Source organism: Populus trichocarpa, chromosome 6 (assembly GCF_000002775.5).
Source record: "Populus trichocarpa isolate Nisqually-1 chromosome 6, P.trichocarpa_v4.1, whole genome shotgun sequence".
Classification (NCBI taxonomy): domain Eukaryota; kingdom Viridiplantae; phylum Streptophyta; class Magnoliopsida; order Malpighiales; family Salicaceae; genus Populus; species Populus trichocarpa.
In genome coordinates, this window is record NC_037290.2 from 19,708,661 (window position 1) to 19,735,588 (window position 26,928).

General features: G+C 33.5%; 3 protein-coding genes across 6 annotated transcripts; 1 reads left to right on the top strand and 2 right to left on the bottom strand.

The window, feature by feature from the left end:
• Positions 1-519: 519 nt before the first annotated feature.
• On the top strand, positions 520-5,874 carry LOC7455658 (homeobox protein knotted-1-like LET12). Its single transcript, XM_002309279.4, has 6 exons — positions 520-1,129; positions 3,384-3,504; positions 4,843-5,036; positions 5,110-5,241; positions 5,326-5,459; positions 5,539-5,874. The coding sequence occupies exons 1-6, from the start codon at positions 698-700 to the stop codon at positions 5,540-5,542; spliced, it is 1,017 nt and encodes a 338-aa protein (XP_002309315.2). The 5' UTR covers positions 520-697; the 3' UTR covers positions 5,543-5,874.
• A 305-nt stretch (positions 5,875-6,179) lies between these two features.
• LOC7455656 (uncharacterized) lies at positions 6,180-7,208 on the bottom strand. Its single transcript, XM_002308342.3, has one exon. It carries the CDS (start codon positions 6,829-6,831, stop codon positions 6,439-6,441), a length of 393 nt encoding a protein of 130 aa, XP_002308378.2. The 5' UTR covers positions 6,832-7,208; the 3' UTR covers positions 6,180-6,438.
• A 272-nt stretch (positions 7,209-7,480) lies between these two features.
• LOC7455655 (uncharacterized) lies at positions 7,481-14,792 on the bottom strand. Of its 4 annotated transcripts, none has more exons than XM_024604595.2 (11): positions 12,573-14,791; positions 11,111-12,482; positions 10,769-10,959; positions 10,555-10,626; positions 10,317-10,469; positions 10,025-10,188; positions 9,770-9,917; positions 8,530-8,652; positions 8,348-8,435; positions 8,030-8,253; positions 7,481-7,758 (listed from the first exon to the last, which is right to left on the bottom strand). In XM_024604595.2, exons 1-10 carry the CDS (start codon positions 14,370-14,372, stop codon positions 8,075-8,077), a joined length of 4,290 nt encoding a protein of 1,429 aa, XP_024460363.2. In that variant the 5' UTR covers positions 14,373-14,791; the 3' UTR covers positions 7,481-7,758; positions 8,030-8,074. The 4 variants fall into 4 exon arrangements, with proteins under 4 accessions (XP_024460363.2, XP_052309445.1, XP_024460362.2 ...); XM_052453485.1 differs by having other exon boundaries at positions 11,111-14,152; positions 14,587-14,790; XM_024604594.2 differs by having other exon boundaries at positions 10,600-10,626; positions 11,111-14,792.
• Positions 14,793-26,928: the final 12,136 nt, after the last annotated feature.

Here is a 26,928-nt window from a genome sequence, read left to right on the forward strand (position 1 = left end):
GTCTAGAAAAAAAAAAGTTTGTGCTCAATCTACATAAAATACTAAAAAAATCTAGAATTGGAAAGAGATCCTCTAATTTTCTTAAAAGAAATAAATGAAATTTTAGATTTTGTATGGATGTTTGAGAATGTGATAGCGGTTGATTTTTAAAGTGATTTTAACTTAAAAATACATTAAAATAATATTTTTTTATTTAAAAAAACTATTTTGACATCAGTACATTAAAATAATCTGAAAATATAAAAAAATTAATTTTAAAAAAAAAACAATTTTAAATTTTCATAAAACATCACTTAAATCGTTATAATTGAGATCGATGAAGCATCAATAAATTTTTTTTAAAAGAAAAAATCCCAAAGAGTTCAACCTTTTCTTTTGTTTTAAATTGATATTTTCAAATCAATATTTATTTATAAAAAAAAAAAAGGGAAAGAAATCCCAAGGGTATAATTGAGAACTGTTTTAGTTATGGTTGAAAGAAAGAAGGACTAAACTTGTAGCTGACCCCAAAAAACAAATGACTTTCACTTTCTCCTCCATTTCCTTCTTCTTCTTGTTGTTCATGCTTTCACTTCACTTCAAAACCTTCTGTCCTTCTCCGTTCAAAAACATACAGACCCACTTTTCTTTCCTTCCCATATCTCCCTCTCCTTCTCTTTCTCTCCTGCCCTCATTTTGAAATGAAAACCCACCTCTAATGGCTTTTCAAGACCACCACCATACACCACAAGAAATGACTTTTCAACTACCACAACACCACCACCTCTCAGCCTCACCTTCCACCGGTCCCACATGGCTAAGCAACGCAGTCCTCCGTAGACACGACGACGTTTTAACCCAAACCCGCATCGAAAAACCAGAAAACAACACCAATAATGGAAGTGAAGAGGAATTGATAGATTCCGTTAGTGATAATTGGGAGAGAGCTAAATGCAAAGCTGAGATATTAGGGCATCCCTTATATGAACAGTTATTGGCTGCTCACGTGGCTTGTTTAAGGATTGCCACGCCAGTTGACCAGTTGGCTAGGATTGATACACAGTTGGCTCAGTCTCAAGATGTTGTGGCTAAGTATTCTGGTGTTGGTAGGAGCCATGTTGTTGATGAGAAAGAACTTGATCAGTTCATGGTAATTACTACTGTTTCTCTTAATGCTTTGTTAATTATTTGTCGTTCTGTGCTCTTCAAGGCTTGTCTGTCCTGTGCTCTGGCTTTTGTTGACTTTGAGTGGGTTCAAGTTTGGATTTTTTTTGTTATAACAGATATGAGATAATCATCACGTTTATGATCGGTCGGTTAATTAATGGTTCTTGATTTTTGAGATTTATACATCTTGGGATTTCCTTTTACATTTGTTTTTGTTGGATGCTTATCGTGCCTGTTAAAATTCCAAACTTGAAATGACAAAGAAACTCCCTTCTCTTCATTCTTCATCGTACCTTAATATCTCCATTATGGAGAGTGAGTTAAGTAAGAAGAAACCCTTTTGATATATGTGAAAGAAAATAGGTTCTGATGAGTGGATAAATGGTAACTTCGATGCGGGTCATGGCACTGGTGATGACCGTTAAGGCATCACTGCAGGTATCAATTATGATGTTCTATGAAAATAATTGAAACTTTTGAAGTGCTTTGGGGAATCTCTTTGGTGATGGTTTTTCTACTACATATCCATCTGTTTGCAGGGATTAGTCCTCCTTGTGTTATGGGATTTGTTCTGGCATGAAGAAAGTTCCTGCCAAGTGTCTTATATCTAATTGTTCTCCAAATTACATGCATTGATTTTGATTCATCAACTTTCATTTCTCATACCTGTACGAATTAACTTTTTGCCTTTAGTATATGATTCTGTTACGTTGCAGTAATGGTTGAAGCTATAATTCTTCCCTTAATTAATTACAAAAAAAGTTCTATATTTAAGAAGCCCAATTATTAGAGTAAATGCTTGCCTACAGTTACTTGAGCTCCATTAAGGAGACAAGTGGAGATTAATGTCTTGATAGAAAGAGAGATTGACATAACTTAGATTCTTTAGAATAATAATGGATGATTGGGGTGATTGGGAGTGAGTTTGACATGGAAAAATATCAAATTAGGGTTTTTTCTTAGTGTTCTGATGAATGATGATTCGATCTAAATGGATACCGACCTAAATAGATTTAAAAGGGTCGGGTTTTTTCAATTACTCTACTCGATAAGTAATGAATAAAATATGAATATTGTCAAACCCAAATTGAAACCTATTCAAACCTTATATGAGATATATACAATAGTATTATATATATAACATTTATATTTTTTTTAATCCAATATAATATATTGAATGTTGAATAATAAATATTACTCGGGTAATTGATACTCGAACGGGTATCCAAAACTTGATACCCTAATATTACATTGGGGTATGTGCTTTTATTTATAATTTTATATTTAATATATGTATACATATCTCAAATATATATTTAACTTTTATTTTATGTTGGATAATAAATAGCAATCAAGTAATGATACTCAAATGGGTATCCGAAACTTGATAGATGGGATAGATGGGAAATAGAGATATCTAAATTTCTTAAGCAATAGTTAATGAGTAGGGTGTGAATATAATATAAACCCGATCAATGGTGCCCATTGCCATCCCATGCCTTTATAGTGAGTAGACATTATATATAAGCAATAAGGTTGGAAATATAAAGTCATGTTACAAATTGATGTTACAAAACTAGTTGGTCATGATGGATTACGAAACAAATTCTTGCTGTCAATTAATGAGAAATTTCCCGAAATTTTGGATTGTTTTGGCATTGATTTCTTCTTACCATATGCGACATTAAAGAAGTTTGTGAGGGTGAATGATAAAACTGATGACTGTTCCTCGGTCAGCTTGATAATGCATTTATGTCCCGTAAAAAATTCTCATTGAAAAAGCTTATGATAGCGTTTCAAAGCTAAAATATTTAAGAGAAATAGAGATTCAAGACCATTTAGATTGGAATAAATTTGTCATTAATGTTTTCAAGGGGTCTCATACGATGATGCAGGTGATTTGCAATTGATAGAAGTTTTGCACTTTAGCTGTTCTTTACTGATGTATAGTAAATAAGGATTATATGAAATCTTTCGGCATGGCTATGTGGCTTCTGCATGGGTATATGAATGTATAATACAAGTGTACATTTGCTGCAACATGATAAGCGATGAAGTATGTCAGCAGTTTCTTTAATAGTTCAAGTATTTATATTCATGATGTTATCAATTATGCCCATCTCCTGTTTTTGTTTCTTTGTTCTATGTGAGATACATATAACGTTATCAGTTTTGTTTTCTTCCATCTGACACTCCTGCTTTGCTCCTTTTTTTTTTTTTTTTTCCTTGCCATGCAGACACATTACGTTATATTGCTCTGTTCCTTCAAAGACCAATTGCAACAACATGTCCGTGTTCATGCTATGGAGGCTGTAATGGCATGCTGGGAACTTGAACAGTCTCTACAAAGTTTGACAGGTACTTAGACCTTCTATCGAAAGGAAAAGAAAACGTAAAACATAGGGCTTGCTGGTGGCCTACATAGTGGAAAGGACTGAAATAACTCATAAATGATTCTTTGCATGTTCGTTAGCCAAGCTGCTTCTTTCTTGCTGCTGTTTTTTTGTATTCATCTTGCAGATCCGCAATTTGTGCTGTTACTTTGCTGTCATATTAGTTGTCTTGCTTCGTGTCAATGTTATCATACTTGATCCATGCTGTTTAACATTTTCCTTTGCCAAGAAAACTTTGGATGATTGATATAGGAGTACCCAAAGATATTCATCTTCTATTTCTCAGAGTACATTTTACTTGTTTGTTTTTCAATATTGAAGCTAAACACTATAGTTAATAAGATATCAAAGGTGAACTATGGCCAATGTTAGCCAATCCCTTAGCCAACTGTGCCTTGACTGCTAAAAGAGGCCGGCGGTTTAACCATGGGGGCAGCCCACTTCTCTTTCTGTACCCCACTGTTACTGTTTAAAACTTAAATCAGAGAACTATGAAAAAAAAACCCGCATCATTGCTGCAACTAAAGTGCTACATATGGTGTTTCATTAAAATTAAAGTTGATTTATGACCTAAATCTTTATTTCTGGTTTTTGTGGAACTTTCATGGTTGCTTTTGGCATTAGTTTATAAATTGTAACGGTATTAGTGATGCCTATGTAAAGAGAATGACCCATCATTCATGTCATTTCAGTCAAAGGGTTCTCATGGCTGTGTCTCCTGGAGCTTTAAAGCATCATTTCATATGTGGGGGCAAGGAATTTCTTTGAATAGCTTTTTGTCCAACCTTATCTTGGGTCACTTTAAAGTGTGAATCTTTTATCAACGTTTAATCAATTGTAGTTTGTTTATGTGCACACTATGTTCTAGTCTCTTACAAATTGAAGCCAAACAAACACTTTTCTTTGTGTTGAAACACCATTTTTTTTTTCTTTTTGTGAACTATCATTTACTGCGACTGTTAATGGTTACCACTGAATGCTACAATAGTTCCTATGGCTTGCTTCTCGTCAATCTAACACTGCTTCATTGTTTTCCATTCAAAGCATTTAGGTTGGCAGTCCAATAGTTATTATCTCTGCATACAAAGTTTTCTCCTGTGGAACATGTGAAACCCCCAAAAGTTTTTGATATAATTTAGCTTGAGCTAGGACTCTTGTTGTTGCTGAGAGTAACCGAAAGAAATGGAAGATCCCGTGCTCTTTGGATTTTCCTTCTTTTATATGATAGTGTGCATTTAAGCTAAGGGTTAAATCGGATTGAAATGCATGTCTAAGCTTAAAACTAAATTACTGTGCTTGACAGGTGTATCTCCAGGGGAAGGCACTGGTGCAACTATGTCTGATGATGATGACGACCAAGCAGATAGTGATGCCAACTTGTATGATGGAAATCTTGATGGGTTGGATACCATGGGATTTGGTCCTCTAGTTCCCACCGAGACTGAGAGGTCCTTGATGGAGCGTGTAAGGCAAGAATTGAAGCATGAGCTCAAACAGGTAAGAATGCATAAAATTAAATGGTAAATTACCATGTGAAAATGGTGTGGCTGAGAGGCTTCCTTCTCTTTAGGATTACAAGGAGAAGATTGTGGATATTAGAGAGGAAATTCTACGTAAGAGAAGAGCTGGAAAACTGCCAGGTGATACTACGTCCCTCTTAAAAGCTTGGTGGCAAACACATTCCAAGTGGCCATACCCAACTGTAAGTTCGAGATGATGTCCTTACTATACACTGTTAATGTTTCCCTGCTGGCTCCTCAAACTGTCTTCTCAAAATTGTTTTTAGGAGGAAGACAAAGCAAGATTGGTGCAGGAAACAGGTTTGCAATTAAAGCAGATAAATAATTGGTTCATAAACCAAAGGAAAAGGAACTGGCACAGCAGTCCTTCAGGTTCTACTTCGAAGAGCAAACGAAAGAAGTAAGCTGCCTATTATATGTGAACGTTGGCTCCTTCAAGAACAATTTGCTAATTGTAATGAAGAAAATAACCAATGCAGGTGATACCAGCATTAAACATATCGTATAAATGGAAAGCTATTATTTCCTTGTGTACGTACCTGGGGAAGAGCATCAGAGCACATTTTGGAGGCATTGCAATGAGCAAGAATTCTGTAAGGGTAGTAGGGATGTTCTGTTTGGACATCCCTGTGTTGCTCATACTGGAAAGCTCAGCTTAATTTGAAAGTGGCTGCAATATATTCTATATGTAAAGATGGTCTAAACTCATTCACCTATCAATTCCAGTTGAGAAGTGTGCTTTGAAGGCATACATACTGATACAATAGATGTCCCTAGCTTATAAGCATATAAGATTGAAAGTATTGGTTTGGATAGCTTCCTTCCGAGCCACGGGCCTGTAATTTTGCTGTTACTGGTTTATATTTCTATATTTGTGATAAGAACAGCAACAGTAAAGGAAAAGTAATTACATCCTTTTTAACATTCAAAACCATTTGATCACAGAATTTTTTTCAAAAACATGTAGGGGTTGCGATTTGATCAGTGAGAGTAAGGTTTTAGAAATTTCTCATGAATATACCAGTGCACATTTCGGATAGCATGTCGAAGATTTGACTTTAGTTTCCAAAATGACAGCAAACCACATCATATCCAGTTTGTTCCACACCCCACAATCTAATAACCAAAGAAAAACTAGTTAGTGGTAATGAAATGAGGATTAACGGTAATGAATTGAAAAATGGAGTGCTTGAAGGAAATCAAGCACATTTGAGGACAGTGAAAACAACAAACGATTTGTTAAAAAACAAAAGGTCAACCATTAAAAGATATTCTCAATCCAAGAATTTTTTTAAAAAATAATGAATTTATTCACAACTCGTTTCGACGAGTTTCTTGATCTACAGAAGCAGCAGCAAACTTCGAAGAGAAACCAGGAATCAAACAGCATCTTCTTCCCTATCAAAGTTGAGAGCATAGCTTTCAGCATCATACGGAGCCTGATTATTCCTCTGTTTCCTCTTCTTGATATATGCACCAATCTTTCTAATGAATGTCTTCCACTTTGGCCCTGCCACTATCTCTGAAGCCTCTTTTACTTTCTTCAGTTTCCTCACCAACCATGGATCTCTATGGTCACCATTCTCGTTCAAAATATCATATTCCCGTTCATTGTTCCGCCTCAAGTTGAACGTGAATAGTCGAAAACAACAGCAACCGTTAGCTGAATATGCCTCTTCTTCATAATCATCAAGGTGATCATATCCTTCTTGTTCATGGGACATTCTTGGCGAGTCGATGGGGCTCATGAAGGTTACTTGAGGTTTAGCCATGCGTGAGTGGGAGAAAGATACAGAAAAAAAGGGATGAATTGGGAGCGAGAAGAAGAGGGTCTTAATACGGAGAAGGAAATTGAAGTGAAGGAGGCGAGGAAGGGTCTAAGAGAATGGAGAACATCAACTCTTCGGCTTAATAGTTTTTGGATGCTAACAGGGCTCTCTATGATGGGGCTATTTGTGAAGGCGGTATCTTTAACGAGTTAACACGCTGGCAAAAGGATTGCAACAAAGAGCTTCCACGGCGACACAGTCAAGAAACCACGCCTCAAACTTTTCTTCTTTTTCACTTGACTCGCGTTTCAAGCGATTGAATCTCATACTTTTTGAGAGAATATGCTTTCGGCGATGCATATATACACGTTGAAAACTAGCAAAATACTCTGCCCATTGAGTAAGTTTATAAAATTTGTTCACATATTTTAATCAATTTAGAAAATTGAAGTGAACAAAATCAAAATAAATCAATATTAATTGTGAAATTATTTCTATTTAATATGTATTTTCTAGTATTTAACACCATGTGTGCATCTTATCTTTTCTATGAAAATATTTGATTTTGATTAATAAAACTAATTCAAGGATATGGGAACCTTTTTCCTTTCAATTGGCAGATCATATATATATATATATATAGATAGATAGATAGATTCAGGAAGATGCTATTGAAAGCTTTTTGTACAAACTCAACCTATCAGCATCCAACTATAGCACACAGCTAACACTTCGAACTCTCCCCATACACTTGGTTTCTTGCTCCTAGTTAAACTCCTCATGCCAATCAAAAAAAAACTTATGCTTAGGCCACGGTAATAACAATAGTTATTATCGACTTTCGGAAAAATGATACTGTTGCATGCATCCAGCATCAGTGTTGAGGTGGTGAAGACTTGCGCAGACAATTCAGCCCATGTTCTTGTGATGCTGGGTGGGAAAATAATGTAACAATGTCATTATAAAAGAACAAACAAATTCGACCTCTCTAAGATTACAAATGCTATGAAACGTAATAGTAAACAAATTCTAAATAAAACGTAAAACCCAACAACTTGACAAATTCTAAAACTGTAATTCAAAAAAGAAAGACCGACCTAGCCTGTGCTACATTCAAGTCAATGCATACATGTCTTTCAACAACCAAGAAAGCAACGCATTCCCAATGTACAAAGGGGAGACACAAAACACAAAAACTTGCCTGAAACCATTGTTTAAACCTGGGAATGTGTTGAGGGGGCTACTGCTATGGGGCTTGCCCTTTGGAAGGAATCTTTGCTGCCATTGCACGCAACTCATTTGCAATTTCAGTGAAGTTTGGTCTGTCTGATGGCTCAGCAGACCAGCATCTCTCCATCAATGATCTCCAGTCTGGGTCACAAGTCTCCGGCACTGGTGGCCGCAAGGTATTGCTCACAATACCACCTGATTTTTGGTAGGGAAATGATCAGCGAGACACATACTTGAGCCCATTCAAGTCAATGCAACTCGATTATTTGTGATAAAACAAAAACCTTACCTATAATAGCCCCATAGTGCAAGTCTGCGTATGGCTCTTCACCAGTTAGAAGTTCCCACAACACCATACCAAATGAGAACACATCGACCTATGTTAGAGAGAATTGAAGCACAAGCTCATCAAGTGGGAAGGAGAAAATATTTATATGCAAGATGGTATTAAACGACAAATGGAGCACAAACCTTCTCAGAGACAAGACTACTGCTTCCATTCAGAAGCTCCGGTGCCATCCATGGAAGTGTTCCCCGCACACCACCTGAGATAAGTGTTTGGCATTTCACCTTCGACAGGCCCAAATCACCAACCTGGAGCAAAAGCAGAAGTGAAAAACCAATCCAATAGATTTTCTATTGAAATCAAATACAGAATCCTTAAGTTAAACAGCACATGTAAAGCCCTGCGGATTATATGCATCATTTTAACCATAGACCTTAAATTTGAACTCGATAGTTTTGACTGATTGTCATTCAAGGATTACATGTGAGCATTTTGGAAATGGAGTTCTATTCCCAATAGCATATGCAAATTGCCACTTATGATAAGGTTTCATAAGCACTTGAGCCTCTGATAACTTCTATCAATGACAAAAGCAAAGGCTTCTTGAATTCAGGACTAAAAATAGAAACAATAATCTTAACTATCATCACTAATAATAAAAAGAATAACTTGGAAACCTCAACTAATGAAAAGAAAACAGATAAGGATGAAAAGAAAAGGGGGAGACTATTGCCATTACAAGGAGGGGTAAAAACACTTCACACGTGATACAGACTGGGAGATAAAATCCACCAAGTCACTCGAGTAAAAGTAACAGTTGGACAAAAGAGAGTTCAAATCAACTAACTTAGACATTCCATTCATCTCTTGCTTAAAAAAAATATCAGCCTGAAACTCTGTTGACAAGATATCAGCATTCAGCATGCACTTGAAGATATCAGCATCAAGTACAGTTGAGAAGATAAGATTACCTCTCTTTTCCTATGCTATTAAGTACAGTAATAATACCATTTGTGATTTGTAAGTCAAATTTAAAGTGATTCCATTTGAAAACATTCCCATAACCTCAATGCCATTTGTACCCCTAAACCATTCTGCTAAATATCCCATCATTCAAAAGGACCCTTGCAACAGCTCTAAAGTGTTCCATCAAAAAGATTCAATTAATTTGCCGCAAAAGGATAACTTATTTTAGTCAGACGCCCACATTTTGCCTTTGCAGAGTGAGATAACCACTAAATGCAACAAGACAATTTTCTAGATCAATTAGGCACAAAAAGAATTTCTCCAAATACTAAAATTGTCAAAAGGAGAATATCAACAGAAATGAATCCACAATGGATATGCACGTCAGAGAGTTCATTACTCGATATAAGAATGAATGGGAGAATAAAATATCCTCTTCCTCCAGATCGGGTCACTAACCTTGCATATTGGCCGGTGAGGATCTCGAAGATTAACAAGTAAATTGTCACTCTTCAAATCAAAGTGCACAATATTCTTCCCATGCAAGTATTCCATTCCAAAGGCCACATCCATGGCAATCATGAGACGCTTACGCTTGTCAAGGCTCCTGACAACAAGCAATTATAAAATCAAATTTCACTTTCAAAGTGGTGCATGAATTAAAATGAAGAGAGATACAGGTTCATGAAAAGAAACTAGAAAATAACACGGCACCTCTCATTCTTCTGCAAAGCATTTCTTAAAGAACCATTAACCATGTACTCTGTCACTGTCGCCACAGAACCTCCAGGGCCATCAAGAACAACACCATAAAAGGCAACCACATTTGGATGGTGCAAATCAGCAAGCTTAATTGCCTCATTCCAGAAGTCATCTCTCTGATTTTGAGCACATGGCACAATGAAGACAGTTAGCAAGTCATAACACATGAATAACATCAATAAAAGCAAAGCTTAACAGGTGAGACGGGACAAAAAAAAAAACAGAGAGAAGAATGAAAACAAACCATGCGTTCTTGTTCGGAAGGTTTTCCAGCGAAACACCTATCATTAATTCGTTTGATTGCGACATCAGTACCCCTCCACTTCCCATGATAAACGGTGCCAAAGGTGCCAGAACCCAATTCCTGCAGCTCTTCAAGGTCACTGTTCTTTATAATCTGCCAGTCAACAGCCAGAAACATGCTTAAAATTGACAATCACGATTATAAATTACAGAAAGCAAAAATAGTGAACTCTTTCAACCTGCAAGCAACCAAGGCCTTCTGATACTGGAAAACAAAAATTCACCTTTTCAGGCAGTTTTTTCTTCATGTCCTGAGTTAACAAAGCAACAAATTATAGGGATAAGGGAATAGTCAGATAAAGCCACCATTAATGGCAACAGGAAAAGGAAAGCCAATTGATAAACATGAACATGTTCCCAACTAGTGCAATGAAAACAGAAAGGATTAAGCACCTCAAATTTAGCTTTTTGCTTTATTTCTAAACCTTCATTTGAAACTTCTTTTTCTTGATTTGGTTCATAAGCTGATTCACTGCTTTCTGACACTGTTGGTTCTGGATTAGAATTAGCTGACTGGAAAACAGAAGCAGCTACACCCTCAGCGACAGCCTTGAGTTCTTTCCTGATGAGTTCCTCAGCTGAACCTTCAACCATGAAATAAAAAATGCTAAGAAACTACTTTTGCAACATAAGAGAAGATTTGATATTATCCAGATGAACACAAACATAACAAATAATTATGGGAGTTATCCAGTTATAAGCACACATGAGCACACCGAATAAGAAGCTTCTGACCTTCGGATGATTGAACACACTCTAAATCCTTGTTTGAATTACTCAGGGGCTTGGGAACTCCATCCTCCACCATCACACCTGTGATTAAGTCCACCTCACCAGAGTGGTTCTCAATGAAAGGATCCCTAGTACCAAAGACTTCTTTTTTTGTTGCAATCTTGCTAGGTCTAGGTGGAGGAAAATGATTATCATGCCTTGAGTTCCAAGGATCCTGGCTGCTGAAGAGTGAGTTCGAGGAGTCCTGAGCATTGCCAACTCCACTAGATGGTGATAGGGAAGATAGTGTATTACCAGTTGAGGATAAAGCTTCCACGTCACTAGGGACAACCTTTGAATGCAATTGTGAATCATTCTTCCATTCAACAACAGGTGGGATTCTGTCATTCACATAGACCGACTCCACACCAGAGAATGCAGGGATCCCATAACTAACTTCAGCAGAATCCAAGGCAGGAATCTCAATCTTAAATTGAGGATGTGATGCTTTATTAACCACAATAGGTGGTTGTGCAACCTCATGTAATTCCATTGGTCGGGAAATATGCATGTAAGAAACCCCTGTAGAAGCAGGTAACACTTTAAACTGCTTAATATGATTTGAATTGGGAACCACCTGAGGTTTGCTAAGGGTATTATCTAGAAGAACCTCCCTCCCAGCAATTTTCTGGGTTTTATGATCTAAGATTTCTTCCTTTCTAAATTTATCAACAAGTGACTTTTTCTGATCATTGTTAACATTAATTTCAGGGGGGCGTGTGTGGAGAGCATCCATCATCCCATCAACTAATCTCAGCTGGTCATAAGATATGTAAGAATCTACAGCATATTCTTTGGAAACAACACCAGGAAGCTTGCCAGTGTACTCTTTCGGAGATTCATGAACTAGTTGTTCAGAAGCTTGAATTGGTACACCAGCAGCATGAGAGACATCAGTATTAGCAGGTTTACTCAGTAAAATCTGGGGTTGCATTGGCACTGAATGTTGCTGGACATAATCTTCTATGTGAGACTCAGGAATTCCACCTGTGGACATGCCACAAGGAGACTGTACATCACCTGGTAAACCTATCATGCCATAGGGAGCTGAAATCTTAGACTGATCAGAATTGTCAGTATTCAAGAAAGTTCTCTCATTTTCATTAAGGGACTCAAGATTCTGAGAGGGCACAATTGCTTCTGACTGTGGCATTCCAATATGATGATCCATATGACTAAGAACTGCAGGTTGAGCACCAGCACCTTGTTCAATAATGTGTTCTCCCAAGGCACCAGTTATCAAAACCCTGTCCATAGGCCAGGCTTTCATAGTATCTTCTAAGAGAAGACTATGATGAAGTGAGTTTGTATAGATCATTCCAGATTCTCTTGGGTCCTGTACCAAAGGATCAGAATGTGCATGAGGCAGTGCTTTCTGATACATATAACAGTCCTCCATTCTTGGAACTTTCTCAGGGAAAATTACCTGCTGATGAGACACTGACCCATCAGAGAAGGCAACATGCTCTGGCTGAGGAACTTGGGTCCAGCCATAGCCTCCTCCAACAACTGCATGAGGGAGTTGAGCCCGATACACATTGTAGCTTGGGTCAAGAACCTGAACAATCCTTGTTCCAAATGCATTTTCTTCAGGATAGTGCTCCAATCGAGTTTTTTGGGGTTGCATCAATGGTTGAACCACAGTTGGCCTTACAGGTGTGGATGCCATAGTCATATGCACTGCAGGAACATATTGAAGAGAAGTAGCACCTGCATTACTCTCATGAAAATGCTGTTGGGTGAGTACAGACCCAGAAGTTCCCAGCAGATGGTTATTTGGAAAACCCATTTGGCGAGGAAGGTGCCTATAATCTGCATGATTTGTAATTTCTTGATTAGGATCTACATAAACCTGCATCTGAGGAGCATGTGGTGGAATGCCTGATCCAACTTGCTTGAAATCATGGGCCATATGCTGCTGTTTTTCAGTAAAAGGAGCAGACCTCTCAAATTCAACCTCAGTCTGAGAACATGAAGTCTGCGGAGGACCAGACTTAGCCGTTGGAATTACCAAAGAAACAGCAGATGCACCAGCATAAGGTGGGGGTTTGGTATCTGCAATGACTAATTTTGGAGTAGAATCATGAGAAGTTGCCGAATTATCCCTAGGGGATAACAGGCTGGTAGATGGTGGCCAAGTCACATCCCCTTGACCAGGACCTGAGCAATCAACAGCCTCAGTCCCACTACAATCAGAGTTTTGTGTTGAACTTACACTTGCCTTGCTCTCCTTCCTAGCGATACGACGACCACCACAATCCACAACCCCATTTACTGCGTCAAAATATTTCTGCCCACTATCATGTAAATCCCCAAATTGGACCGAACCAGAAGCATCAAGCTGTAAATCTGAAAATAAAAACACCCTTAACTTAGCTGACCCATCCAAAGACCTCTCAACCAACTTCTCATATTCCTCCATCATATTATCAAGATCATCAGCACATGAAACAGACACCAGTGCATCAAGATCCTCATCAGGAAGCTGGTATTTAATAACAACAAGCTGCTGATATGTGTCCGTCATCTTCCGCTGTAGCTCATTAAAGCTCACATCTCTCCTCACACTAATAATCCTTGTTTGCCCTCCAACATATCTCAACATACCATCACTTGGTCTAGGTAAAATCTTCCCCCCAAAACTACACAAAAACTTTACTTTCTTTCCCGACACCGAATCATCCTTACCATTTTCACTCCCATGGTCAGCCCCGCTGCCACTACCACAACTCCCCAAATTGGGGTTATAAGCTGACCCTGTATTAACTGCCTCATTGCTCCCATTAACATTAATCCGATTCCCAAAATTGGGTGAAGAACCAAATCCTGACACCATTTCATTTCCGGCATGATCAACAGCATTACCAACTATCCAGTTCCCCAAATTAGGATTATAACCAAACGCAACACCTGAACCATTTGCACCCACATTCACACTCCCAACCGGCACCTGCAGGAGTGGGGCCCATGGGGTAACCCCAGGAACAGTATTCCCATATCCTAAACCTACAAAACCAGCATCAGACACTGATGCCGAATAAATAACAGGTACAGAGCCTTCTGGGTTGGAAAAGAATTCTGGGTTTCTACCAGCTGTTGCCGGTGTGGTGACAGCACTACTACTAGAACTAGCCATGGCAGCCATAATGCGGGGCTCTTCAGGTATGGCTCTAGCTATGTTCAATGGCCTTACATCATTTGGTATTGGGGTTTGATCAAAAGCCATAAATAAACTTCAAATTGAAAAATGAATCGATCCTTATTCACAAACTTGGGATTTGCCCAAATGGGTTTTGCTGTACACATTCACTACTCTGACAAAACCATCACAAACCCTCCCAATATTTTGCACAAACATATATGTGTGCGTGCGTGTGTGTGTGTGTGTGTGTGTGTGTGACTAAACAGAATTAAAGCGAGAGAAAGAGAGACAAAGTTACCAGATTTGAACGGTGACAATTGGGGATAGATAAGAATACGAAAAAAGGACACATAAAACAGTAGCCCAGTCGGTGCCGCAGAAGAAACTTAGAAAGGAGCTTGGAAAAATCCAGGGCTCTTTTAAGTGGGCAATCGTTCTCTCTTATCTCTCTCTGTAATCTTATACAGTTTTTCAATGTTCATTATTATTAAAGGTTGGTTGGGATTTGGTGTCGTGATTGAAGGTGCAAGTACAGTTGTCTTTTAGAATGTTTTTTTAAAAATATATATTAAAATAATATATTTTTTACTTTTTAAAATTTATTTTTAATATTAAAATATTAAAATCATTTAAAAACATAAAAACAATATTTAAAATTTTCCAGAAACATGGTATAAATACAATTACAAACACTGTGTTGTTGTATTGTTTATTTCTCAGTGTAACTGGTCTTTCTTATTTTGTTGTGTTTTATATCTTAAGTTTTGTTTTGCAGTTCAAATAGAAGTTTGTTAAAAAAAAATTTTAAAATTTTTTATGTTTTTTTATTATTTTAATGTATTGATATAAAAAATAAATTTTAAAAAATAAAAAATATATATTATTTTAATGATTTTATGAGCGAAACAATTATTATCATACTCTTAAACATTTTCTTTAACAAAAAAAAAAAAAGATGAACGCGAGAGGATCGTTCCATCCATACTCGTACAATACTAGAGTTTTTTTTTGGTGGAAATTGTAAAGTGACAAAGAAAGGAGTGAAGGAGGCTTTGATATTATGGTAATTACTCCTTTTAAAAATACTTTTTGTTTAAAATAATATTTATTTTTATTTTTAAAAATTTATTTTTAACATTAATATATTAAAATCCAAAAACTTATGATTTATACGGAGAAGAGAGGTGGGAAGGGGTGGCTTGTAGAGGACCTTTTTTCTTTTATTCCTACAAGAAAAGAATTCTTATACTTTAAATGTGTGAATGGAAGTTTGTTAAAATTTATTTTTTAAGATTTTTTGTGTTTTTTTTATTATTTTAATGTACTGATATCAAAAATAAATTTTAAAAAATAAAAAAATTATATTATTTTAATACATTTCTAAACAAAAAATATTTTAAAAAATAATTATTATCATACTCTTAAACATCTCCTTTAAAAAAGGAAGAAGAGCGAAAGAGGATCGTTTCATCCATGCAAGTACAATACTGAGTTTTTTGGGTGGAAATTGTAAAGTGACAAAGAAAGGAGTGAAGGAGGCTTTGATATTACGGTAGTTACTGCTTTTAAAAATATTTTTTTTTGTTTAAAATGATATTTATTTTTATTTTTTAAAATTTATTTTTTACATTAACATATCAAAATCCAAAAAATTATAACTTATACGAGAAGAGAGGCCGGAAGGGGTGGATTGTAGAGGACCTTTTTTCTTTTTTTCCTACAAGAAAAGAAATCTTATACTTTAAATGTGTGAATGGAAGTTGGGTTGCATGCTGTTTTTTTTATTATTATTATTATTTGGTAAAGAAATTAATGTTCAATTGTAAGGAAAAAAATCAAAATTTGCTGGCAAACCAAACTGAATTAATATGAGTTAAATGGGTGTTTGATTCAGGAATATTTATTTATGGGAAGTAAAAGATAAAACCATGATACTATTAATTAAATATCGAAACAAAATATATGTATATGATTATATTTCTAGAAACTTCTTAAATGAAACGGATTTGAGTATCTAACTATTTTAGTATATTTGATTATCATGCAAATGAGGGAGAGCTATCCCTATTTTACAGTCCAAGGCCCAACGGCTCCTCCATGAAAAAAGTGTAATTATCCTTAAAAATAATTTCTGTAATTAAATTTTTTCTTGAATTAATTGTTAAAATTAAAACCCTAGCTAATTAACATCTTTTTCTTCTTTCAAACTCTTAATTTTCAACTCAAATACTTTTAACACTAACTAACTCTAATTAATTCCATCAGCTCCAACACAATTTCTAATTAGCAATCAATCTGTCCTCTAATTTAATATTTAATATAAAAAAATTCATATATACATAATAAGAAACTAACAGGATTCTTCAAAGCTATCATCGAACAAACTTTTCAACCATTTATATTTCAAATATAAGCAATATTAATAAATAAAAACAATAACCTTGTTTCTTTGAATGCGATTATACTTTAACTTTATCTGTTTGGGATTGTAATTACAATTGTGATTTGAAATATTTTTTATTTAAAAATACATTAAAATAATATTTGTAATATCAGTATATTAAAATAATATAAAAATATTAAAAAAATATTAATTTAAAATACAAAAACAAACAAATACTTCCGACTAAAAGAAAAGGAAAGAAAGAAAGTGATGTTCCAACCACCAAAATCTTTGAGACGCATGAAGTGGACCGACAGGATTAAGTAGGGTCCATCTTAAATCCAGTAATGATGCGAGACCCCACTGTTTTTATCATTTCTTGACTACTCCTTAGTCCATGCACGGGTTGATTTTCGAAAGAACACTTCAGCATCACCGTGCATCCTAACAACAAACAAACATCTTTTTTAATGATTTATTTATTATTTATTATTTATTATTTATTATTTATTATTTATTTAACTAATAAATCTAAAATAAACATAAAATAACATAATTATAATTTTAATATCAAGAAATCCATTAAAAATTCTATTCACAAAACTTAAAAAAAAAATTAAGAAAATAATTAATAGACTTCTTCAAGATACATGGTATATAAGATAAACTTCAATGTGATATCAAAAAATATAAAACAAGTCTTGATTAATTCGATTCATGTTCATGAAAGGTTCATATGGATGCATCCAGACATAGATTGAAATAAGAAGATTTAAATATGTTAATTTTGACATTTCACTACTGTTTTGTCCATAACTAGAACTACATAATGAGTTTTGATGTGATTCTAAATGCACTTGAAAGTAGACATTCACAACTTTTCAATGATATATAATAGACCTTTTAATTCGTCAAGATAAGAGAGAACCGTTCGTTTGAAGTTGAGCTTTAATTCTATCAGCATATTATAAAATTCAATTTTGATTTTATTTTAATTAATTGAAATATTATTTATTTACTTTTTAGTTTGTTTTAGGGTCTTCCGGCAATTAAGGGTTTATTTGGTTTATATTTTATATATCTATTTATTAAATTTATATAAAACAAATAAATTCGTTGCTCTCGCTGTCTACTCTACCAAAGCCTGGATCGGTCTAGGTACATGCTATGGTTTTAACAAACCAGTGCCGGAAAAGCATGGCCTGTTTGAACCTTTTAATTTCTTGGTCTTGCAACTGGATAAATCAGTACCCTGAAATTATGGGATTCAATGGTGATCGGTGACCAAGTCAATGGACGGAAAAAAATTGGATAAATGATTTGTCTTGGTCTCACAATGTATAGAAACTACCAGTTCTTTTACCCTCGCTAAAATCTGATTCATACTAGATAATATATTTTTAAAATAATAAGATTGTAACATACCTTATGCCATATTAAAAAAAAAAAATGATGTGATGACGTAATAGATTGACCTAAACCAATTCTCAACTTGAGTTATAAAAATATGATAATCTCATAGAAAATAAGTTAAAAGAAATTAGAAAGCTTAATTTCAATTAATTTCATATTAAAAGATAAAAAAAATCAATTTGAAAAAAAAAATTCAAGAAACATGATTTGAGTAAACCTGGAAAAAAATGTCAAACTCGCGAACCGAGTCAGGAACACAAGTTCCCTCCATATAAAACAAATAAAGAAATACAGAGGCTAGTTACTAACAAACTCATTGTCGAAGTATGAATTTTTTTATATAAAAAATCATTTTAGAAAAAGCAACAAATAAAACTTAAATTAACATGTCAAATCCACAACTTGGGTCATCAGACTATGATAAAAAATACATTTTAAAAAAAAATGTTAAGCGAAAAAAATATTTATCTCACCATAATCCAAAAAAAATAATTATTGATGTATGATTTTTAAAAAAATAAATTCTTTGATTTTGATTTTATTTAAATGAAGCTAAATTTTTTGAAAGAAAACATTTAAAAAAGGAGCCCAGGAGTTTGAGCTTAATCGACCGGTTCCTAGGCCCAAAGCAAAGGCAAGCTTACGTGCTTGCCCATTTCAATTTCGTTTTTTTCTTGGCTAGGCAAACATCGTGTCACTCATCCATAATTTTTTTTATAAATGATGCAAATAATGTGTCATTTGCATCTCAAGTTTTCAGTGATTCTTAAGTCTCTAAAAAATCAGGGTTGAGTTTTTTCAACCCTAAGAATTCATTTTTATTCCTTTTTTGACCTATAAACACCAACAAAACAACCTAGAAACCCACATAAACTCCTTGACACCTTAAAATAACCAAAATAATTGGTCCAAAAATAAAAAATTAACCCGGAATCCAAAATCTCCCAAGGTTAGATCTACTTTTTCAAGTTGTTTTAAGGCAAAATAACATCAGAGCTAAACTCTCCTCATCGAATGAAACCCGTGATACCAAGGTCGACCTTTTTTGTGTCCAGAATCGATGTCAACAATAAATTTCTCTCTCTACCACCACAATTCAACAACATTTTATTTCTTCTCTGTCTAATCAAAAACTGAAAAATAAAAATAAAGTTTTGTAACATAATTGAATTTTATAAATCTTTTGGGACTGAAAAGGCATCATTGGAAAAGTAGAAGGATGAAAGTGAATTTTTTTGCACAAACTTTGAAACTGCCACCCATTTTACCTACCTTTCTAACTTCAATCCTCTATCTTTCAAATTTATCATTCCTTAATATTTTAACTTAAATTGGCCTTAGATTTGGTCCGAGAAGGGTGAGATAAAAAAAAAAAAAAACATTGTGAACAATGAATTCACTTTGTATTTTGTAAAAACAAAATGAATATGCAAGTTTTTTCATTGTAGGGTGGTGACTTGAAATCTCATTAGAGAGGAAAGGCTTTATTACCATATAAGAGATGAAGATTTGAGATTTTGACTTGTTTATTTACTCTGACATGTCTTGAATATATACAAGAGTGTAGAATTAAAAGGAAACTTACATGTGATGTGGGAATTTATTTTCTTGTTTTTAGATCAATTACTTCAGTGTCACTTCAATTACTAAAACCAAAGTGATATTTCACAGTACGAACGTCTTTATAAATCTTGTCAAGTTAATTCAGAGAGTCCAAGATGGGAAAAGAGAAAGAGAACTATTTTTTCAACAAATGAAAACTTATACCTTCATGTGGGTTATGTCTCTATATATATAAGTAGAGGAAGCAGATACTTCCTTTAGTAACTCCTCTAAATACTTAGATCAGGCTCATCCCTCATGGACGAATGAAGCCTAACCCAATAACCAACAAAGAGAAACAGATCTACAGAAAAGGAAAAATACCAAACAGAACCCACGATTCTCTTGCCTTTATACAAGGAATAAATTTTATGTATCTTCATAATTTGCTATAACTAATTTTCTTATTATCATAATTCTTTTAACTTAGTTTGTCTCCATGGTTCAAAATCATCAATAATACTTTTAGATACAACCATATTAAGCATTATTGACACCAATTATAAATATTAGTATCTAGTACAATTTAAATGACATTTATTGTCACACCATTCTAAATTAAACAAATAATAATCTAACACATACAATAGAAATGAAAAGAATGTTAAACACTTAATCAATTTTCATTTGTATGGTCTAATTATTATTGAAAATTTTAAATGAGTGCAAAATTATGGTTATTAGTTTCAACTAACAACTCCCACTGATCAAATTGTAGATATATTCATATATATGCATATAATGTAATTAAAACTTGAATTACATAAAATATGCAGTTCAAAATAAACAACCAATTATCTTAGCAAAAAATAAATACTAAAATTAAAAAAATTAAAAACAATAAATTTTAGAATTATTTTATATTTTAGGTATAAGTAGAGTCTCTAATTACATCATCTACTTCATCAAAGTCATCTCCTCCAAGTTCATTATGCTCAAACCATGAAATGAATTTAGTAGCAACATCCAAATGACCTGCACTTATTCTACTGCGTCGTATACCCTTTTTTATATACTAACATTCCCTCTCAGGCAGCATTTCATAAGCGAGATTGTTGAAATCTAAGGATTCCAACCTATATTCCTACGATAGTCACACCGACATCTATTTCTCAAGCAGAGAATTGAGAACTGTTAACATTTGATGTTCCATATAGAATTCATAAACACCACTCATAGCCAGTCTACTCATCCAATGATATATATAATCAATGTGCTTTTGAATTTTATGAACAAGATTAATGGTATAACCTAATAAATGATTACTTTGTTGTTACCTATCCACTACAGCAAAAAATATTCCAAAAGCATATAAATATAATAATCAAGGGTATAATAAATAGGCTTTGAGGCGTGAAGATGACTATCTTTAAGATATTAATTGTCCCCATTATATTTGTTGTAGGGTTAAAACAATATACCTTTCGGATACTATAAAGTCTTAAATTTATAAACAACAACTTCTATAAGTTTATTAGGAAGTTCTGTTTTGTTTCTGATAAATATAAATAAAGAGGTTGTAGAGAAAAATTAGGGAGAGAAGAGTTCTGTTTTGTTTCTGATAAATATAAATAAAGAGTTCTGTTTTGTTTGTTATATTTATATTTTTTTTTATCTGCATCAAACTAGTATTTATAAATAAAATAACACCCTTTTAGATCAATGTGTTTATAAAGTTTAGAGGCACACCTCTTTAGACCAATGTGTCTATAGAGTTTAAAGGCATACCTCTTCAGACTAGTGTGACTGTAGAGTTTAGAAGACACACATCTTCAGATAAATTATTTGAACATTTTGGTAGGAGGTGTCATGCATAATTATTAGATTAATTAATTCTAAAAATTTAATTAATTATCTCAAATTAATGAATTCAAAATAATAATAAAAGACATTTATGTTAAATAATGCCAAATGCCATCACAATCCTTTTTTTAAAAAAAGAAACAAAAAAATTTATGATACAATCAATATAGTCAAAAATCAATATCTTTGTCTTCATAAATGCAAATTTGACAAATGTTTTTAGAATCTCTCTTTTAAATAATACATGGTGCAGTCATCGATACAAATAAAGAACTAACATGTATATATGTATAGGGAAAAAAATGTTTGTATAGTAATAGATATATTGCATAAAATCTAATAAAAGACACATTTTAAAACCATGCTCTGATACCAATGTAGAATTGAAAGGAAACTTACATGTAACTTGAGAATTCACTTTCTTGTTCTTCGATTAATTACTTCAGTGACACTTCAATTACTAGAATCAAAGTGATATTTTACAATACGAACGTGTTTATAAATCATGTCAAGTTAATGTAGAGAGTCCAAGATGAGAAAAGAGAAAGAGAAAGAGAAAACTATTCTTTCAACAATTGAAAACTAATACCTTTATATGAATTATGTTCCTGTATATAAGTAGAGAAAGCAATTATTTTCTTTAATAATTCTTCTAAATATTTAGACTATGTTTATTTTTCATGGACGAATCAAGTCTAACCCAATAATCAATAAAAAGAAACATATCTACGGGAAAGGAAAGGAAAAATAGCAAATTTTCTGTATACAAGGAATAGATTTTCTGTATCTTCATAATTTGCTATAGCTAATTTTCCTGTTATCTTGTTTTGGAAACTCCAAATTTTTGGTTGCCTTGCTGGTTTTCTTTGTCTGTGGTGTCATTCCTGGAAGCAACCTTAATATTCCCAACACAAATACACATTGTTCTGTCCTTGTTTGTCTAGTTAAAGAGTGAAATTAACGCAAGTCAATGAAAGCTTGAATCTTTGTAGATTGCTGTGCCCAGTTTGGGTTCTTAAGCCCTGATTTCTATACCACAAACAAAAAAAAATCTAACATAATTTGACGCAAGCAGAGCCCAGCTAGATCCTCCCTTTTTTTTTTTTTTTTTTTGAAACAGCTAGCCCATAATTCAAGAAGGGGATTTTTAGCCTCTCTTTTAGGAGTAAGGTTCAGATAAAAATTTATAAAAAATTTATTTTTTTTATTTAAAATTTAATTTTTATAATTTAAAATTATTTTGATATACTGATATCAAAAATAAATTTTAAAAATTAAAAAAAATATTATTTCAATTTATTTTTAAGTAAAAAACACTTTAAAAAATAATTATTACCATATTTTTATACACCTTTATCGTAAAAGTTTCATGCACAACAGTGGCAAACTATACCAACAAAGTTCTAAATTTATATCAAATTCAGAACAGTGTGGAATTTGTAATTAAAAGCCAATTACAAATTCCACACCGGACAAATTAAGTTTTACTTAAGGAATGGAAAATAGGCAAAAATATTAGGACTAAGTGCAAACTATACAAACAAATACTAAATCAAAGTTCTAAATTTATATCAGCTGTGGCAGACCTAAAGTCGGCTCCCCAAGGTGTCATTGGACTTGCAATGCCATGATTGTGCCATTTGCCTCTTTTTTTTTTTTTTTTTAAGGGCATCTTTCATTCTAATTTATTTAATAAAATAAATGACATGTTATCTGTCTAGTCAAATGATATATCATTATTTGTTTCAATTTTTAGCCATCTTTGATGGCTAGAAAGTCTATGTTTTTTTTTAAACTAAAAAACTTCATTTCTAACTTGTTTTTGCTTGAAATTACACAAAAAAACATCCTATAATTTATGTAAATCTATTTTTAATTCCAAAACATCATCAAATTAGTCAAAAAAATAAAAATTAGATCGAATAATAACCTCTTTGAGCTTTACTTTACTTTTTTTTAGTGAGATGAAAGTCTCAATCACGATCTTCTTATTTCAACAATATGAAAGTTCAAAAACATCTAAATAACACTTCTTTTATCAAGAGAAAAAAACATCAAATTTGACTTTTTTGTTCATGAAATCTAACCAATTGACCGTGTCATCTCTCCTCCATCATTTTTTAACTCCTCTCTATCTTCTCTCAAACTCAATGATAGAAACGTGAATAAAATAAATTATCAATCACAATCTCCAATCAATGTAATGTAAAAGTACAAAATTAAAAAGAAAATTTCAATAACTAGATTAAAAAAAGTTCAAAAAAAAAAACTATTGAATTCCATAATATCTTGCGAGGTGATGAGTCGTAAAATTACAATATCTAAAAGTATGTGTAGGCCTATAAATTGCAGAAGCCTTAGAAGTCACATGTCAACAGATCTAGCCCATATTACCCAAGCTTGATCTATTTCTTGGTCAGAAAAAAAAAAAAAAAAAAAACCCTGACTGCCACCTGAAACTGAGAGCAAGCACAAAGAGGCAGGTTTCTCAAAAAGGTAAAAAAGCTTTTTCCTGCACGATGATGCCTTGCTATTATTTTATTTTATTTATGATAATAAAAATAAATACTCAAAAGTATTTCAATAATTTAAAATAAAAAGCTTAAAGCAATTAAAATAAATATTCAAATTATTTAAATTCATGAGAAAGAATATGTATTTTTTTAGTTGTAACTCCCCTTTTATAATTCATTCATTTCTTTTCTACTTTGAGATAAAAAGACTTTTTTTTTTTTTTGTATTAGAAGCATGGTTTTCAAATAAAAACTTAATGTTATTTTGATTATTATTCTGTGATTGTAAGAAAAATCAAAGAATAATTAATTTGACGAAACAATATAAAAAATGACAATAAAAAAATATATGTTTTATTCTCATCAAACATTCATGTATAATTCTTATGAAATATTGTCTATATAGTTTTATACATAATGATTCAAAAATATTTTGCTAATATTACCACAAAAACCTTATTTAATATATATATATATATATATATATATATAAGAGTAGAACTAAGAGCATCAAGCCTAAACATACAAGAGCCTAAAAAGATGGCTAAGCGTATCTGACCCTAGAAAAAAAAGGTCAGCAGCACCTGGATGACATGTTTCATTGCAATGAATATCAGTTTTTTTCAGTGACAAAAAAAATTAAGGTTTATATTTTTTGGTAAATAAAAACTTAATTTTCAATATTTTTTATATAAAAACACCTTTAAAAAATTCATAGAACCTCAGTAACCCCGGCAAAACATACTTTAATTAGCCTAAAAACTAAAAATCAAATTAAACTAAATTTTCTTAACTTCGATTTACTTTTTCAAAATTATGAGAGACATAAACAACCTCCATTGAACTCTTTTTATGAAGTTGAATATATTGATATCAAGATTAAGTTTTTAAAATTACTCCTTGCTCTTTTAATTGTGAGGGATTCAAATGTAAAAGAAATGAATTTTTATAATCAAAATATAAAATATAAAATAAAAAGGACTAAAATGTTGAAAGTCGTGTCTCGAGCAGTAAGAATGTAAAAAAACAACCTTTTATTTATACAGTTAATTTTAATCCTTGTTTTTTATTTTTTTAAAACTAATCCATATATTTTTATTCAGTAACAACAATCTTTATGTAGTGTAGAAATAATTTTTGTTATAGCGCACATGTGAGAGCATGCAAAACGGAATGCACCCGATCCATAAAACGTTCCAACATAACTTGTGAGGACCAAAAAAACAAAAAAAAAAGAGTTTAAGGATCAAAGCAGTAATAAAAATCAAGGACCGAAAAGCAAAAAAAAAGCCATTTATTATTAATATGAACAAGCAAATGTATATGTGTAAAAAGTGGAGGCACAATGATTTATCCATTAATTTCTTTTAGTTTTTTTTTTTTTTGTTAATTATATAACATAGAAATAGTCTTTGTCATAGCGCAAAAGTGAGGGTATGCAAAGCGATATATGAAAGAAATAAGATACGAACAAAGGGTTCTAGCCTCCTTACCAAACCACTCCGTGTATTGGTTTATTTATACAGCTCAGGTTGATACAATTACAATGACAAGAATACATTTGAAATAAACATCAGATATTGAGTACAAGATATGCAGAAGCAAAGTTTAAAAGGAAATCAGGATGTTGGAGCCGACAAGGGATAAGGTTGTTGCAGATGTTGGAGCCGGCGTTAGCGATAAGTCTGCTGTGTTGAGAGTGGACTGAGTCTCTTGCTAACACCCCCCTACAAGCTGGAAGGGGGTAGACATACTTGCAGCTTGTTCCGAAGCTCAAAAAAGCGACTGGTGCTTAATCCTTTTGTAAGAACATCAACAATATGATCTTGGGAACAAATAAACTTGAGTGTAATATCTTTATTTAGAACTTTCTAACGGATAAAATGGCAGTCCACTTCGATATGCTTGGTTCTAGCATGAAACTAATAAAAGATTAGAAGCTAAAGCCAATGCAACAATGTTGTCACACCAAATTGTGGGAGGGATAGGGAGCGGTATACAGAGTTCTTTGAGAAGCATTCTAACCCAATAGAGTTCGGCTGTGGTGATTGCTAGAGCCTGATACTCCGCCTCAGTGTTGGAGTGTGCTACAGATGTTTGTTTCTCAGCAGTCTTTGACAGTAAACATGAACCAAGAAATACACCATAACATGTAGTTGAACGAAGATCATCATGATTACCAGCCCAATCGGAGTCGCAATAGGCTTGAAGAGTAAGAGATCCTTTTTTATATCATAAGCCATTGTCAATTGTTCCTTTGAGGTAACAGGGAACCCGCTTAGCAACAGACCAGTGAGTGGATCTTGGACAATGGATATGTTGGCAAAGTTGGTTAACTGAGAAAGCAATATCCGGATGAGTCAATGTGCAATATTTTAGCGCACCAACAGTTTGGCGATACTCAGTACGTAATTTGAGCTGCCGAGAGAGGTTCACCATTATGAGCTGAAAGCTTAAGTCCCGGGGAGCATGGTGAGGGATAAGGCTTGGCACCAATTATCTTAATTAGTGCGATGGAGAAGATCACCAGTGTATTTTGATTGTCGGAGGTGTAAGCCCTTAGAGTCTCGATGAGCTTGAATGCCAAGAAAATAATTTAATGAACCAAGATCCTTCACTTTGAATTCCAGTTGCAACTTGGCAAGAAAAGAAGCAATAAGAGAAGGATGCGTGCCTGTCACAAGAATATCATCCGCATAGATGAGAAAGAACAAGTGAATATTTCCTTGATGATAAATAAATAATGAAGAGTCCACCGGTGAGGAAATAAATCCAAACTGAAGTAGAGACTGAGATGGCGTATGAACCTAGCCCGTGGGGCTTATTTGAGTCCATACAAGGACTTCTCAAGCTTGCACACATAGATAGGAAAATCTGGATGAACAAAGCCTTGAGGTTGCTTCATATAGACTTCCTCTTGTAAAAC